At 48.8% G+C, this 18,481-nt stretch overlaps 1 protein-coding gene across 1 annotated transcript in view; it reads left to right on the top strand.

The window, feature by feature from the left end:
- LOC115129959 (uncharacterized) overlaps positions 1-18,481 on the top strand; it is a 78,007-nt gene that overhangs the window by 49,142 nt on the left and 10,384 nt on the right. Inside the window, exons 3-5 of the mRNA XM_065018538.1 lie at positions 710-2,742; positions 13,649-13,838; positions 17,464-17,665. Of these exons, the coding sequence (XP_064874610.1) occupies positions 740-2,742; positions 13,649-13,838; positions 17,464-17,665 (2,395 nt within the window). The 5' untranslated portion in view covers positions 710-739. The remainder of the gene's footprint in view (positions 1-709; positions 2,743-13,648; positions 13,839-17,463; positions 17,666-18,481) is intronic.

Raw genomic sequence — 18,481 nt, 5'->3', positions numbered from 1 at the left:
TATGTACTGTATGTACTGTATGTACTCTGTGTACTGTATGTACTGTGTGTACTGTATGTAGTCTGTGTACTGTATGTACTGTATGTACTGTATGTACTGTGTGTACTGTGTGTACTCTGTGTACTGTATGTACTGTGTGTACTGTATGTACTCTGTGTACTGTATGTACTGTATATACTGTATGTACTGTGTGTACTGTATGTACTGTATGTACTGTGTGTACTGTATGTACTGTATGTACTGTATGTACTCTGTGTACTGTATGTACTGTGTGTACTGTATGTACTCTGTGTACTGTATGTACTGTATGTACTGTATATACTGTGTGTACTGTATGTACTGTGTGTACTGTATATACTGAAGGTTCAGTATGTACTGTATGAGCTGTATGTACAGTTTGCCCTGTATGTGCTGTATATACTGAAGGTACAGTGTGTACTGTATGTACTTTATGTACTGTATGGCATGGATTTGTCATTTCCAGGATTATCTCAACTACCCACAGTGTTTGTCCTTCAAATTCAATTCCTGAAATGTTTTAGTATAGCTAACGTATAGATGCACTGTGACAGTGTGTGTGTCTGTGTGTGTCTGTGTCTGTGTGTGTGTGTGTGCACATGCTTTTGTGCGTAAGAGTGTGTGCGTGTGTTTGCAGACAGTGCTCTATCTCCCAGCTCATTCCCCTGTGTGTCTCATCTCTGTCCTTTAGGGCCAGTTTCCCGGAGCCTCTCTCTGAATTATGGTGGCTCATACTGCAGCCATGCCGGACGTGAAGGCCCCTCCACCATGTGACTACCCCTCAGCGGGCTGCTCCCCCGGCCAAGGCCACGGCCTCGCGGGCTACACCTGCACCGCTGGTCTCACCATGGATCTGGAGCCCTGCCTCAGCCTCACTGACTTCCCCCTGCCCCAACCCCTCTCTGGCTTCAGAGGCCACAGCGTACCCCCCTACCCGCCCTTCCCTGGCCAGTGCCCCTTCATACCACGGTCTAACAGCAGTGCATTACTCACTAACCTGGGGCTCCGGTACTGCTCCACCAACAGTGTGCAGCACCCACCCAGGGGTCCTGACTCTGGGCTGGAGTTAGGGTCAGGGTCAGGCCTGCGGCTGGACCCAGGGCCCTGTTGGAACATGAACCAAGGCTGTGGAACTAGACTCTACCGCAGCATGGAGAACTTGAACTGGAGTAATTCTGTGTCTGAACCAGGCCTCTACTGTTCCCCTTATTGTGCCCCCTACAGGGGCAGTGTGGACAGTGGGTTCATCTTCCGCTGCACTGCCACCAGCCACTGGTACGATGGGCCCTCGGAGGGGACAGGGCCCCAGGGCTACGGTCCTGAGAGCCTGGCGTTCTACCCCCGCCTGGGGAGGGGTCTGGGAGGGTTGGGGAGGAAGGAGCTGCCCCTCTTCCCCCAGTGGCTGTTCCCCGGCACAGATGACTGGGGGGTGAACACTACCACCAATGGCAGGAAAGGGCTAAGGGAGAAGCTCCGCCTCCAAAGCGCCAGATCGGCAGCAGAACCCCTGAAGCCTCTTCGACCTCAGGTAACCCCAGGCAGTACCACTCCCATCCTGAGGGGGTGCTCAGAGAGGGACTCATCCCCCCACCAGAGGTACGTTGGGAGACCTCTGTATGTCCGGCACCTCACCAGCCCTGAGGAAATCAAGCAGGAGGTTCTAAGACGCCTTCAGCTCCGCCGGCAGAACAGCACCCCAAACCTGGCCCTCCATGCCTCCCTGGAAACCCCTCAAACCCCAGACATGGCCATGTCCTTCACCACCGAGTCCATCTCTGTCACTGGAAGTAGTGTTGAGCTCATAGCCGAGCGTAAGAGGCCCCCTATGGGCCGCCTGCACATCCCTACCTTCAAGGAGTTTAAGAGGATGAGACAGAGAGAGGGAGAGAGTGGACAGACAGAGAGCAGGAGTAATGCTACTACAGTAACAACTATAGACCAACCGCCAGAGACTGGTACAGGCAGCCAGAGCCCAGGGACAGGCAGCCAGAGCCCAGGGACAGGCAGCCAGAGCCCAGGGACAGGCAGCCAGAGCCCAGGGACAGGCAGCCAGAGCCCAAGGACAGGCATAGACTGTAAGACTCAGACAGCCCCATTGGGACGGCGAGACTCTCAGTCCTCTCAGGAGGAGGAGAGGGAGAACGAGGAGAGGAGAGGCAGTGAAGAGAGGGAGGAGAGGGGGAGCGAGGAGAGGAGAGGTAGCAGAGAGAGGGAGGAGAGGGGGAGCGAGGAGAGGAGGGGCAGTGAAGAAAGGGAGGAGAGGGGGAGCGGGGAGAGGAGAGGCAGTGGAGAGAGGGAGGAGAGGGGGAGCGAGGAGAGGAGAGGCAGTGGAGAGACTCCCACAGCCAGCACTTTGCACTCATCCTCTCCCATCTTCACTGGCCCTACTCCCCAGCTAAAAGCCAGCATTCAGACCACAGTCTCTAACAAAGCTATATGCACAGGCCCTACTCCCCGCTCTCCCCTCCAGCCCTCCAGTAAGACCCAGGGGAAGGGGACCGTGTATCATACCCAGGCCCAGGACAGAAAGCCTAATGTGGGGCTCAGTGTGCCTTGGGCCTCCCAGGTCCCCTTCCCTCCTCCACACAGGGAGAATGCAGAGGGCCCCTCCAGCTGCTGCCCAGCCCTGCTCTTGGACAGGACTGACCTCTCCAGCTATGGAGCCAAGATCTACAAGATGAAGGATGGGTTCATCGGCTCCGCCCTGGACATCATCAAGAAGAGGTTAGTGAGCAGGTGAAGGTAAAGGTGAAGCTGAAGATGAAGGGCCTGGGGGGAGACCCATCATTCATTGGATCATCAATGGGATTCAGTCATTACAGTAATTAAGCGTTTATCTAACTGAATTTGCCTTATTGCTTTGTGGAAGCTACTGTATGTGCTTACTAAGATGAAAGCCAAAGCTAATTGAATTTCAATTGGACCGTAGCCATGTAAAGAGATCATTAACAAGAAAAGAAAACTAGAATGTTAAACACTAAATCTACCAGTTAATTTACTGCTAGTTTTCATTTAAGATGGATGCACATGCTTTTGCCAAAAAGCTTGCCTTGTAGCCTGCTTCTGCTCTTTGATGGTAAAATTGGATCCAATGGCGTGCGCTGTAGTGGTTTTCTTCAACGGTGACATTAGTGTTAGTGTTGTTATTGATTTATCACAGCTTATTATGAACAGCTTTTACAGTTAACAGGATTGGCTACCAGAGGAGACCGTTGTGGCTGTGCCAGGGTCTCCCGTCTCCAGTCTGACACATCATCTCCATAGCAGACGCAACTGGGTTCAAATAGGAATTGTAATCTTTCACATACTTTGAGTGTTTGTCTTGAGCCTGCCTGGAATGCCAGATGGATAGGTTGTGCACTTTTGAGACTATTCATTGGTTCCATTGCGCCAGGGAAGTTCCAACAAGGACGGATAAAGTACTTGAAAGATTTCAAATACATTTTGAACCCAGGCCTGCTCCATAGGCTCACAGTCACAGGACAGCTGGTTGGCACTTCAGGTTGGCACTGCCACCCTCCTCCTCCCCCTCTCACTGTGGCAGCTGGTTTAGGCATACTGTTTGCTAAACAGATGAAGTCTCCAGTCTGGTGTGGTTCGGCAAATCAAGGAGAGATGTAGAGCCTGATTTGGCATCGTTCATAGTCTGACAATGTAGCATTCACACATACCGCCTCAAGGCCTTCCCACACTGTACATCAGAGCCTGATTTGGCATCGTTCATAGTCTGACAATGTAGCATTCACACATACCGCCTCAAGGCCTTCCCACACTGTACATCAGAGCCTGATTTGGCATCGTTCATAGTCTGACAATGTAGCATTCACACATACCGCCTCAAGGCCTTCCCACACTGTACATCAGAGCCTGATTTGGCATCGTTCATAGTCTGACAATGTAGCATTCACACGTGCCGCCTCAAGGCCTTCCCACACTGTACATCAGATTCACTCTTTTACTATTATTACATGTCACACTGTGCGATGTTATCAAATTAAAATCTTGATATCAACCTGGCCAGATTGTACGATTTGCTTCAGTTCTGTTCTGTCACATTCTGCGATTGGCTTGTGAGGCTCTGTCAGCCGACGTATGCTTCGTTGATTTACATACTGACTAGACCAGGTGTCCGCGTGCTCCATTGTACACATGTTGATTTTGTCCATCCACACCAGACGTGATCAGGTCACGCAGGTTGAAATATCAAAATGAACTCTGAACCAACTATATTAATATGGGGACAGGTCGAAACACATGAAACATTCATGGCAGTTTAGCTAGCTTGCTGTTGCTAGCTCATTTGTCCTGGGATATAAACATTGGGTTGTTATTTTACCTGAAATGCACAAGGTCCTCTACTCCAACTTTAAGGTGCCTTACCACCACCAACTGGACAGGAGTGTGGACCTCAGTTCATCTTTCAATCACCCACTTGGGTATATGGTCCTAAAAACCAATGAGGAGATAGGAGAGGCGGGACTTGCAGCGCGTCAAGTGTCAAAAATAGAACCACGTTCTATTTTAGTGCCTAGCTACGCTCGTTGACGCACCCCAGCAGTTTGGATGAAATGATTGAATAACATGTATGTGTACATTTATTTTGCAGCGCGAGCAGTGTGGTCAGCATGTTAGGTTACGTCAACTGCAGCGGTGTATTTGATCTGTGCATGTGCCAGCACTAGCAGCGCAAGCCTTCCTCTGTGCTCATGTACGAGTTCGGAAAAACTGAACGTTTGCATCTTATAAATAAGTTTCACGTACAAACTGTATATGTCCGAAATCAGAATCAAATAGGCTTCCAAACCTGGTTGTTGTGGTAGAACCATTATTTGGATTTGCGATTTTGGGCATTTATCAAAATCCCCAAAAGTTGCCTGATTTCAGATGTGTAAACAATATTATTTCGGAAATCGTTCTTCTTGCCAAGCATGTAAACCCTTAAATCAAACTATTATATTAATCTGACTATTCACATTATTCATATTATTGTATGCATACCCAGAGCTAGCTGTGTTCCTATTGGTCAGTCACCAGGATCAGCTCGTGACACCAGACACAGTACATGATTAAAGCTCATTTCTGACACTGCCAGAACTTTCTCAGAGCCTACGACCGCACATAGTGGTACATAATCAGCAGACCTAGAGCCTGTCACATAGAACGAGCCAAGATATCAGAAAATCGTTTACGACCTAAGAATTTGCCCACGACGTGGACATTTTGTCTGGGATGGCTAAAATGGTACAGTCTATGTGGGCTTTTAGACACGGTGAAGATTTTCTCTGAGACATGTCTGTAGTAGTCTCTTATGGTGTATAACAGGCTCAGGACAAGGTGTAGTATACTAGAGAAGAGTTATAGGATTGTAAGTTTCAGTGGTGACCATGAGAGGAATGGATAGCCTTGTATTCTTCTTTTTCTGTGTCATAAATGGCTCCCTCCCTGACAGTCAGTCAGGCTGCTCCACTGTGCCTCCTTCTGTCACCCATATATATCACTGTATCTGTCACCTCACACCCATATATATCACTGTGTCTGTCACCTCTCACCCATATATATCACTGTGTCTGTCACCTCTCACCCATAGATATCCCTGTATCTGTCACCTCTCACCCATATCACTGTGTCTGTCACCTCTCACCCATATATATCACTGTGTCTGTCACCTCTCACCCATAGATATCACTGTGTCTGTCACCTCTCACCCACAGATATCACTGTGTCTGTCACCTCTCACCCATATATATCACTGTGTCTGTCACCTCTCACCCACAGATATCACTGTGTCTGTCACCTCTCACCCACATATATCACTGTGTCTGTCACCTCTCGCCCACAGATATCACTGTGTCTGTCACCTCTCATCCACAGATATCACTGTGTCTGTCACCTCTCACCCACCGATATCACTGTGTCTGTCAACTCTTACCCATAGATATCACTGTGTCTGTCACCTCTCACCCACAGATAGCACTGTGTCTGTCACCTCTCACCCATATATATCACTGTGTCTGTCACCTCTCACCCACAGATATCACTGTGTCTGTCACCTCTCACCCACATATATCACTGTGTCTGTCACCTCTCACCCACAGATAGCACTGTGTCTGTCACCTCTCACTCATAAATATCACTGTTTCTGTCACCTCTGTCTGCAGAGTCAGACAGTGCTAGGGGTGATGATGGATCAAACAAGACTGTAGACTGAGCTGCATGATATCACAGACGATATACTGCAGGTGGTAGTTTTGCCAGACAGGAAAACTGTGTGACACACTTTCAAAAATGACACTCTTCACACGTTGGACATGGGACCTGAGGACAGAGGACAGGTGCCAGGGGACAGAGGACATGAGAGGGGACAGAAGACAGGGAACAGAGGACAGGGAACGGGGGACAGAGTACAGGGGACAGAGGACAGGAGAGGGGACAGAAGACAGGGAACAGAGGACAGGGAATGAAGGACAGGGAACGAAGGACAGGGAACGGGGGACAGAGTACAGGGGACAGAGGACAGGAGAGGGGACAGAAGACAGGGAACAGAGGACAAGGAATGAAGGACAGGGAACGAAGGACAGGGAACGGGGGACAGAGTACAGGGGACAGAGGACAGGAGAGGGGACAGAAGACAGGGAACAGAGGACAGGGAATGAAGGACAGGGAGCGGGGGACAGAGTACAGGGGACAGAGGACAGGAGAGGGGACAGAAGACAGGGAACAGAGGACAAGGAATGAAGGACAGGGAACGAAGGACAGGGAACGGGGGACAGAGTACAGGGGACAGAGGACAGGAGAGGGGACAGAAGACAGGGAACAGAGGACAGGGAATGAAGGACAGGGAATGGCGGACAGAGTACAGGGGACAGAGGACAGGCAACGGGGGACAGAGTACAGAGGACAGGGAACGGGGGACAGAGCACAGGGAACAGAAGACAGGGAACAGAGGACAGGGAACAGAGGACAGGGAACAGAGTACAGAGGACAGGTGACAGAGGACAGGGAACAGAGTACAGAGGACAGGGAACAGAGTACAGAGGACAGGGGACAGGGGACAGAGGACAGGAGAGGGAACAGAGGACAGGGAACGGGGGACAGAGTACAGGTGACAGAGGACAAGGAACGGGGGACAGAGCACAGGGAACAGAAGACAGGGAACAGAGGACAGGGAACAGAGGACAGGGAACAGAGTACAGAGGGCAGGTGACAGAGGACAGGGAACAGAGTACAGAGGACAGGGAACGGGGGACAGAGCACAGGGAACAGAAGACAGGGAACAGAGGACAGGGAACAGAGGACAGGGAACAGAGTACAGAGGACAGGGAACAGAGTACAGAGGACAGGGGACAGAGGACAGGAGAGGGAACAGAGGACAGGGAACGGGGGACGGAGTACAGGTGACAGAGGACAGGGAACAGGGGACAGAGCACAGGGAACAGAAGACAGGGAACAGAGGACAGGGAACAGAGGACAGGGAACAGAGTACAGAGGACAGGGAACAGAGTACAGAGGACAGGGGACAGAGGACAGGAGAGGGAACAGAGGACAGGGAACGGGGGACAGAGGACAGGGAACAGAGTACAGAGGACAGGTGACAGAGGACAGGGAACAGAGTACAGAGGACAGGGAACAGAGGACAGGGAACGGGGGACAGAGGACAGGTGACAGAGGACAGGTGACAGAGGACAGGAGAGGGAACAGAGGACAGGGAACGGGGGACAGAGGACAGGGAACAGAAGACAGGGAACAGAGGACAGGGAACAGAGTACAGAGGACAGGTGACAGAGGACAGGGAACAGAGTACAGAGGACAGGGAACGGGGGACAGAGCACAGGGAACAGAAGACAGGGAACAGAGGACAGGGAACAGAGGACAGGGAACAGAGGACAGGGAACAGAGTACAGAGGACAGGGAACAGAGTACAGAGGACAGGGGACAGGGGACAGAGGACAGGAGAGGGAACAGAGGACAGGGAACAGAGTACAGAGGACAGGGGACAGGGGACAGAGGACAGGAGAGGGAACAGAGGACAGGGAACGGGGGACAGAGTACAGGTGACAGAGGACAGGGAACGGGGGACAGAGTACAGGTGACAGAGGACAGGGAACGGGGGACAGAGGACAGGGAACAGAGTACAGAGGACAGGGGACAGGGGACAGAGTACAGAGGACAGGGGACAGAGGACAGAGGACAGGGGACAGAGGACAGAGGACAGGGAACAGAGTACAGAGGACAGGGGACAGGGGACAGAGGACAGGGGACAGAGGACAGGGGACAGGGAACGGGGGACAGAGTACAGGTGACAGAGGACAGGGGACAGAGGACAGGAGAGGGAACAGAGGACAGGGAACGGGGACAGAGTACAGGTGACAGAGGACAGGGAACGGGGGACAGAGGACAGGGGACAGGGAACGGGGGACAGAGGACAGGTGACAGAGGACAGGGAACGGGGGACAGAGTACAGGTGACTGAGGACAGGGAACGGGGGACAGAGGACAGGTGACAGAGGACAGGGAACGGGGACAGAGGACAGGTGACAGAGGACAGGGAACGGAGGACAGGTGACAGAGGACAGGGAACGGGGACAGAGGACAGGGGACAGAGGACAGGGAACGGGGGACAGAGGACAGGGGACAGAGGACAGGTGTAGGAGGACAAGGAAAAACGGGGACAGAGGACAGGGGACAGGGGACAGAGGACAGGAGAGGGAACAGAGGACAGGGAACGGGGGACAGAGGACAGGTGACAGAGGACAGGGAACGGGGACAGAGGACAGGTGACAGGGAACGGGGGACAGATTACAGGTGACAGAGGACAGGGAACGGGGGACAGAGGACAGGTGACAGAGGACAGGGAACGGGGGACAGAGGACAGGTGACAGAGGACAGGGAACGGGGGACAGAGGACAGGTGACAGAGGACAGGGAACGGGGGACAGAGGACAGGGGACAGGGGACAGAGGACAGGAGAGGGAACAGAGGACAGGGAACGGGGGACAGAGGACAGGTGACAGAGGACAGGGAACGGGGGACAGAGGACAGGGGACAGGGGACAGAGGACAGGAGAGGGAACAGAGGACAGGGAACGGGGGACAGAGGACAGGTGACAGAGGACAGGGAACGGGGGACAGAGGACAGGTGACAGAGGACAGGGAACGGGGGACAGAGGACAGGTGACAGAGGACAGGGAACGGGGGACAGAGGACATGTGACAGAGGGATGTTTAATAGTTTCTCATCCCCATGCTGCTTATGAATGGCTAGAATCTATGAGGTAGCTATTCCCAAGGGGTTTAATACATGCATGTAGGCTATTTTGTTCTAATATACAGTATGTTCATACAATATATTCTTAGTAGGTTTTAATTTGACCTTTAATAGCATCAAGTTGGTCATTAAAAATGTGTAATTTTCTAATGCTATGCATGCACTCCAAGGGTCTAGTTTTAACCAATCTCAGTCTCTCTTGACTCTACTAACAAGTCTTTGTGTTAGCGCTCCTCGGTGTCCCATACAGGCTTGCAATCATGATGGCTATCGAACTGTGGCTAGTCTGATGGCTTTTTCTCCAGGCAATTACAATGCTATTCCCATGTGTTATACTGTAGTATAGACCTGATGGGATGGTGGAGCAGGGATCTATTAACGGGAAGCTCTGGAACAGTGCTCTTGGGTGTGCTTAAGCTCTGGGCTCTCTCTTTCCTAATGACAAATACACACGTTATGGTTTTAATGTCCTATTTTCCCCTAACAGGGACATTAATATTTAAACATGAATAGAGAGATTGATTAGGCCTACTAATATATTTAGAATATACAGTTTATATGATGGCTATACAGTGCATTCGGAATTATTCAGACCCCTTGACTTTTTCCACATTTTGTTACGTTACAGCCTTATTCTAAAATAGATCACATTTTTCCTCTCACAATACCACATAATGACAAAGCAAAAACAGTTTTTTAGAAATGTTTGCAAATGTATTAAAAATAAAATGCTTAAATATCAAATTTACATAAGTATTCAGACCCTTTACTCAGAACATTGTTGAAGCACCTTTGACAGCGATCACAGCCTCGAGTCCTCTTGGGTATGATGCTACAAGCTTGGCACCTGTATTTGGGGAGTTTCTTCCTTCTTCTCTGCAGATCCTCTCAAGCTCTGTCAAGTTAGATGGGGAGCATCGCTACACAGCTATTTTCAGGTCTCTCCAGAAATGTTAGATCGGGTTCAAGTCCGGGCTCTGGCAGGGCTACTCAAATTCAGAGACTTGTCCCGAAGCCGCTCTTGCATTGTCTTGGCTGTGTCCTTAGAGTCATTGTCCTTCTGGAAGGTGTACCTTCTCTCCAGTCTGAGGTCCTGAGCGCTCTGGAGCAGGTTTTCATCAAGGATCTCTCTGTACTTTGCTCCGTTGATCTTTCCCTCGATCCTGACAAGTGTCCCAGTCTCTGAAAAACATCCACACAGCATGATGCTACCACCATCATGCTTCACTGTAGGGACGGTGACAGGTTTCAACCAGACGTGACGCTTGACATTCAGTCCAAAGAGTCCTTTTGGTGTCTTTTGGCAAACTGTAAGCGGGCTGTCATGTGCCTTTTAATGAGGAGTGGCTTCTGTCTGGCCACTCTACCATAAAGGCCTTATTGGTGGAGATGATTGTCCTTCTGGAAGGTTCTCCCTTCTCCACAGACAAACTCTGGAGCTCTGTCAGAGTGACCATCGGGTTCTTGGTCACCTCCCTGACCAAGGCCCTTCTCCCCCAATTGTTCAGTTTGGCCAGGCAGCCAACTCTAGGAAGAGTCTTGGTGGTTCCAAACTTCTTCAATTTAAGAATAATGGAGGCCACTGTGTTCTTGGGAACCTTCAATGGTGCAGACATTTTCGGGTACTATTCCCCAGATCTGTGCCTCGACACAATCCTGACTATGAGCTCTACGGACAATTACTTCGACCTCATGGCTTGGTTTTTCCTCTGACCTGCACTATCAACTGTGAGACCTTATATAGACAGGTGTGTGCCTTTCCAAATCATGTCCAATCAATTGAATTTACCACAGGTGGACTCCAATCAAGTTGTAGAAACATCTCAAGGATGATCAATGGAAACAAGATGCACCTGAGGTCAATTTCGAGTCTCATAGCAAAGGGTCTGAATACTTATGTAAATAAGGTATTTCTGTTTTTTATTTCTAATACATTTGCAAAAAGTTGAAAAAAACTTGATTTGATTTGTCATTATGGGGTATTGTGTGTAGATTGATGAGAAACAATGTAATCCATTTTAGAATAAGGCTGTAATGTAACAAAATGTGGAAAAAGTCAAGTGGATTGAATACTTTGCGAATGCACTGTATGGCGACTATATACTAATTTCAATGTCACATTGTACCGCAGGCAGGGACGTGTGATATACACAGTCTGTAGGCTAATAAGTTAAGTTCCAGGGTATTATCCCAAATGCATCACACAGGTAATATCTGTAAGGACAGATTTTAATGACTGTTATTCCAACTGGAAGGAAACGCCGACAGCAGCGTCTGTTTTATTGCCTCGTTCTAAGATGCATCGCAAATGGCTCCCTACGCGTTCCCTACATAGTGCAGTACTTTTAACCAGAGCCCTATGGGCCTTGATATAAAGTAGTGCACTATATAGGAATTAAGGTGCCATTTGGGATGCAAACCTAAAGAAGGAGCATATTCATTATTCCGTGTAGCCCCTGGCACCTGCACCATTATTTTTTGTTGCTTTGTTCCATTTGAAAGACTTCAGAACTACTAGTGAGTGTTGCTAATGGGTAGGGCAATTGGTGTGTGTGTGGGTGTGTGTGCTCGCGCGTGCATGTGTGTGTGTGCGTGCACGTGCGTGTGTGTGCGCGCATGTGTGTGTGCGTTCGCGTGTGTGTGCGTGTGTGCGTGCGTGTGTGTGCGTGTGCGTGTGTGTGTGTGTGCGGGGCTCAGTTGGTAGAACATGGCACTTGATTCCCACGGGGGACCAGTATGAAAAAAAGTATGAAAATGTATGCACTCACTACAGTAAGTCGCTCTCGATAAGAGCGTTTTCTAAATGACTAAAATGTAAATGTAGAAAGAGTGTGTGCAGATGTGTGTGCTTTCTCTGGTTAGTGTGTGACGGCGGTGCAGGCAGATCTTCCTCTGGCGGGTCCATTACGAGCTGAGAATGAATGGGTTAGAGAGGGAAGCATCAGACAGGTACAGCACAGAGTTGTGTAACATGCCAATCAATAGAGGAGACATCATGCAAATTCCTGGAGGTTATTTACATGACAGACCAGAGAGAGATGGCAGTAGAGCAGGTTAAATGAGGCTAGAGAGACAAGATTTTTTAAATAGTGTCATGTGATAACAAAACAAATACACAAGTAAACATGATAAAGAATGACTTTCACACATTGATGATTGACAAAAATGATTCAAATCTAGAATATTGATTAGCGTACAATTTACATCCCTAGCCAAATAGCTCGGCTATTTTCGTGTCAGAGAGAAATTTAAATGGATCTTTGGGAAGGAAATTTAGATTTTTGTCCCCATTGTCCGTCCAGTGCAGTCAATTACAATGTGACGTGAACCGACGACATGATTGTGGCAGGCAGACTGGTCTGTTCTTGTGTGTGTCTGGGGGGGGGCAGCATCCTGCCCTATGGTTCATGTGGTGTGGAGCGAGGGAGGCAGCATCCTGCCCTGTGGTTCATGTGGTGTGGAGCGAGGGAGGCAGCATCCTGCCCTGTGGTTCATGTGGTGTGGAGCGAGGGAGGCAGCATCCTGCCCTGTGGTTCATGTGGTGTGGAGCGAGGGAGGCAGCATCCTGCCCTGTGGTCCATGTGGTGTGGAGCGAGGGAGGCAGCATCCTGCCCTGTGGTCCATGTGGTGTGGAGCGAGGGAGGCAGCATCCTGCCCTGTGGTTCATGTGGTGTGGAGCGAGGGAGGCAGCATCCTGCCCTGTGGTCCATGTGTTGTGGGGCGAGAGGCAGCATCCTGCCCTGTGGTCCATGTGGTGTGGAGCGAGGGAGGGAGCATCCTGCCCTGTGGTCCATGTGTTGTGGGGCGAGAGAGGCAGCATCCTGCCCTGTGGTCCATGTGGTGTGGAGCGAGGGAGGCAGCATCCTGCCCTGTGGTCCACGTGTTGTGGGGCGAGGGAGGGAGGCAGCATCCTGCCCTGTGGTCCATGTGTTGTGGGGCGAGGGAGGGAGGCAGCATCCTGCCCTGTGGTCCATCATCTGTTCCAGGAGTTCAGGTGTTAATGGGAATTGATGCGTCTCATTACCCAGCCCCTGAGTCCCTCTGCCGGGGAGAGAGAGGAGAAGAGAATGGGGTAAGTCCCTGGAGTGGTGAAGGGGGACAGTGGGAAGGGAGGAGGAGGAAGGGAGGATGAAACTGAATGATATGAATGGTTGGAGGAGAGAAGTGCCAGGAATCATAATTCCATCCTCTCCTGTTCTGTCTTCTCCAACACCTCTCGTCATTCCCCCTCTCTCTCTGTCCCTTTCTTTCTCTCCCTCCCTTTGTCTTTTTCTCTCTCTCTCTCTCCCTCCTTTTACCTCTCTCTACTCTCTCTCTCTCTCTCCCCCCCCCTTACCCCCCTCCCTCTCCCTCCTCCCTCTGTCTCCAGCTGCAGTGCAGAGATTGCAGCGGCAGAGGCCCCCGTCAGGCTGTCAGGTGACCAGGACGACAGCGCTAACATCGCTCCCCCACCAGATTTTCAATCCTCCACCGTCTCCATGACAACCGCGACGGCCTGTGGAGAGGAGGCTTGCGACAAGCCTGCAGCAGGAGGAGGAGAAGAACTAACTGCAGAATGCGTAAGCAGAATCTCTCTCCTCTCTCTCTCTCTCTCTCTCTCTCTCTCTACTCTCTACTTCACCACATCATTATTCATTTTCATTGACCTTTTCTCTCTATCTGTCTCTCACTCAATATACTGAAGACAGTGGTGGGCTGTGGCACGCACACAGACAGGGGCATGTGAGGATGGTTAGGGCAGAACAGAGCAGAACAGAACAGAGGGACTGCGTTTCCAGGCAGGCAGCAGGCAGGAGGCTGCAGACACACACACAGAGCTAGACAGACGTCTGTGATGAGCCCCTGACAACCGCAGGCAGGCATGCAGCTACACCCGCAGCCTCAGCGTCTTCCTCCCAGCGCAGCTCTGCGTCTGCCTGGGAACAGGACTCAGCAGAGAGGGAGGATTAAAGAGCATGTTCATGGTGGTAACTGACGGGGCTTCTTCATCTCATCTGTGTGCTGTTCTGCTTGGCTGGCTCGGCTGTCTGTCCTCCTGTCCTCTCTGTGTGAAACGCAGCTACCCAGCTGCTAGCCGTCTGTCGGTAGCTGTCATTGCATTGTGTTCATTTGTGCAATAATCCAACCAACACTTCTCTGCCTCTGCTGGGGTTGAGGTTACAGCATCAAGCATCACGTATCGACAACCAGGGTAGTTTGGGTTTATGGCTGACAGTCCGTCATGTATTTTGTATGAGGAAGGATGCTATAGGTGAGAACGAACGCTGACATCATATATTCCACCACTGCTTTTTGTTCATAGCTCAGTCATTGTTGCTGTTGCATGCACCGGCTTATTTAATGCATGGAGAATGGCAGTGTGTTTTTCCAGTCATGGCCAACCGCAATTCATTAATACCCGCATCCAACCGCGTCATTAATTATTCTGTGTGATACCTGAGCCCTAGCTACGTGTCATATTTCCCACCTGTGTCTCAGTGGATATGAAAACATACCCCAATGCCCTTTGTTTTCAGCCACAGTCATGTTGTTTATCATGCATAGGTCTGCAGCTATGTGTTGTTTATCAAGCTGATGCTAGGAACCAGAGTCTAGACGTTAGCAGTTTGGGGGCCGATTGATGATGACCTGTCAATTAATGAGCTGCTGTCATTCAGCTATGTCGATCACTAATGATGCTGAATGAGCGTCTGCAGAGAGGTGAGGGGTCAGGGGGTCACCCTGTCAGTCGGATGACCTTTCACCTGATCTTTAGTTCCATGATGAGGCCCACCATTATGTATGCAGGAATCATTTGACTTACACCAATGCAATCCATGCAATCCACCTAGCATTGGTGCCATTGTGTCAGGCTATAATATTGTGTCAGACTCATAATGTTGTCTCTAGCATTTGGGGTATTTTCTAAAATCTCAAAGGCTTCCCTAGCATTCCCATTCCATTATAAGGCTTCCCTAGCATTCCCATTCCATGCCAATGCTTCCCTAGCATTTCCATTCCATTCCAAGGCTTCCCTAGCATTCCCATTCCATTCCAATGCTTCCCTAGCATTTCCATTCCAAGGCTTCCCTAGCATTCCCATTCCATTACAATGCTTCCCTAGCATTCCCATTCCATTCCAAGGCTTCCCTAGCATTCCCATTCCATTCCAAGGCTTCCCTAGCATTCCCATTCCATTATAAGGCTTCCCTAGCATTCCCATTCCATTATAATGCTTCCCTAGCATTCCTATTCCATCCCAAGGCGTCCCAAGTCATTCCGTGAAGGAAACAGACACAGATATGTGCCATTGGTCTGTCTGAGTACATACAACATTGACAGCCTATCAGAGTCAAGGGTATCATATAGAGGTCGACCGATTAATCGGCATGGCCTGGCCGATTAATTAGGGCCGATTTAAAGTTTTCATAACAATCGGTCATCTGCCTTTGTGGGCGACGATTATGGCTGATTACATTGCAATCCACGAGGAGACTTCATGGCAGGATGACCACCTGTTACACGAGTGCAGCATCAAAAGGACCTTGTGGCTGCAAGGAGCCAAGGTAAGTTGCTAGCTAGCATTAAACTTATCTTATAAAAAACAATCAATCTTCACATAGTCACTTGTTAACTACACATGGTTGATGATATTACTAGTTTATCTAGCGTGTCCTGCATTGCATATGATAAAAGCGGTGCCTGTTAATTTATCATCGAATCACAGCCTACTTCAACTTCGCCAAACGGGTGATGATTTAACAAAAGCACATTCGTGAAATAAGCACAATCGTTGCACCAATGTCCCTAACCATAAACATCAATGCCTTCCTTAAAGTCAATACACAGAAGTATATTTTTTAAACCTGAATATTTAGTTAAAATAAATGCATGTTAGCAGGCAGTATTAACTAGGATAATTGTGTCACTTCTCTTGCGTTCAGTGCAAGTAGAGTCAGGGTATATGCAGCAGTTTGGGCCGCCTGGCTCGTTGTGAACTGTGTGAAGACCATTTCTTCCTAACAAAGACTGCAATTAATTTGCCAGAATTTTACACAATTATGACATAACATTGAAGGTTGTGCAATGTAACAGCAATATTTAGACTTGAGGTTGCCACCCGTTCGATAAAATACAGAACAGTTCTGTATTTCACTGAAAGAATAAACGTTTTGTTTTCGAAATTATAGTTTCCGGATTTGACCATATTAATGACCAAAGGCTCGTATTTCTGTGTGTTTATTATAATTAAGTCTATGATTTGATATTTGATAGAGCAGTCTGACTGAGCGGTGGTAGGCAGCAGCAGGCTCGTAAGCATTCATTCAAACAGCACTTTACTGCGTTTGCCAGCAGCTCTTAGCAAAGCTTTGAAGCACAGTGCTGTTTATGACTTCAAGCCTATCAACTCCCGAGGTTAGGCTGGCAATACTATAGTGCCTATAAGAACATCCAGTAGTCAAAGGTATATGAAATACAAATGGTATAGAGAGAAATAGTCCTATAATAACTACAGCCTAAAACTTCTTAACTGGGAATATTGAAGGCTCATGTTAAAAGGAACCACCAACTTTCATATGTTCTCATGTTCTGAACAAGGAACTTAAGTGTTAGCTTTTTTACATGGCACATATTGCACTTTTACTTTCTTCTCCAACACTGTGTTTTTGCACTATTTAAACCAAATTGAACATGTTTCATTATTTATTTGAGACTAAATAGATTTATTTATGTATTATATTAAGTTAAAATACAAGTTTTCATTGTTCATTCAGTATTGTTGTAATTGTCATTATTACAAATATATATATATAAAATTGGCCGATTAATCAGCATAGGCTTTTTTGGGGGGGTCCTCCAATAATCGGTATCGGCGTTGAAAAAATCTTAATCGGTCGACCTCTGGTATCATATTAACAGTACAGTCTATCTCTCAGGATATTAAACACCATTTCATTAGTCAAACCTACCAGGTTCAGAATGGATCAATATCTGTTGAGATTGAGATGGTGATGGCACCATTAGCAGGAAAACTGCATGCTGCAGTACATGCTCTCAGGCCCCTGAGTGTGTAATACAGCCAACCCACATTCTATAGGTATCTCACGTGACCATCTCCCTCTCACTCTGTCTCTAATACTCCATTGGCTCTTTCAATAGCTGATGACATATTCAGGTGATTGACAGGTGTGTCTCTCCAATCAGCAGCACTCTGGCCTGGGCTGCAGGCGCTCCAGCTCGGACGCAGCCTATGAACCGGCCGAATCGGTGAGGGCCCAGCGCGAGTGCCGCCTCCGGCCCCACTACAGCGACCCCATGCCGGCCGACGCCGCCAAGCGCAAACAGCTGGAGATGAAAATCGCTGCCGCTGCACGCCTCCACAGCCAGCGACGGGACAGGGACAGCGGTGGGTGGAGCTACTGTACATGGGTGTCTTGTCTCTAGTGTTGTACAAGCCAAATGTCCCGATGGGATGATACGTGCTACAGTAAAGGTGTGTGTTAGAATGAATGGGCCCTATTCTAGCTTTACGTCATGGACCTCACCACTGCAGTGTGATTGTGTCTTTGCTATTGAAACAGCTTCCTTCAGGACAGTTTAGATCTTTCTGAATCACTGCACTCATATTTAGAGCCTGAGCTCTCTGTTCTCCTCCGATTGTGTGCAGGGCAGCCATCTGAATCAGTATAAAGTAACTAGCTATCGTGTATGATTTTTAAATAGCTTTTTTCAGAGGCCCTTACAGTAATTTAAGATTGGGCCTGTTTTGAAGGGTTTGGGCCTGTTTTGAAGAGTTTGGGACTGTTTTGAAGAGTAGAAGGCTATTAAGTTTTGTCTCTTTACGATACATTCTTAGAAAAAAAGGTGATATCTAGAACCTAAAAGGGTTCTTCGGCTGTCCCTATAGGAGAACCATTTGAATAACCCTATACCCAAAGAGTTCTGCCTGGAACCAAAAATGGTTCTCCTATGAGGTTAGCCGAAGAACCCTTTTGGAACCCTTTTTTCTAAGAGTGTAGGGCTATATACAGTGCAGGGTTATATAACAACATATTGATCCTATTTCTGAGCTTTCACTCTTCAATTCCCTTTGTGTTAACACCCTGCCTCCTCAACATGAAACTATCTGACATGTTAGGGAGTATGTTAGTCAATATGCCATATCGTGAGCTTGAGACTATAAGGTTCCATCTGCAAAAAGATGATTCTGAGATAATCGGCT

Source organism: Oncorhynchus nerka, linkage group LG1 (assembly GCF_034236695.1).
Source record: "Oncorhynchus nerka isolate Pitt River linkage group LG1, Oner_Uvic_2.0, whole genome shotgun sequence".
NCBI classification, from domain to species: domain Eukaryota; kingdom Metazoa; phylum Chordata; class Actinopteri; order Salmoniformes; family Salmonidae; genus Oncorhynchus; species Oncorhynchus nerka.
This window is presented reverse-complemented; position numbering and strand designations above follow the sequence as displayed.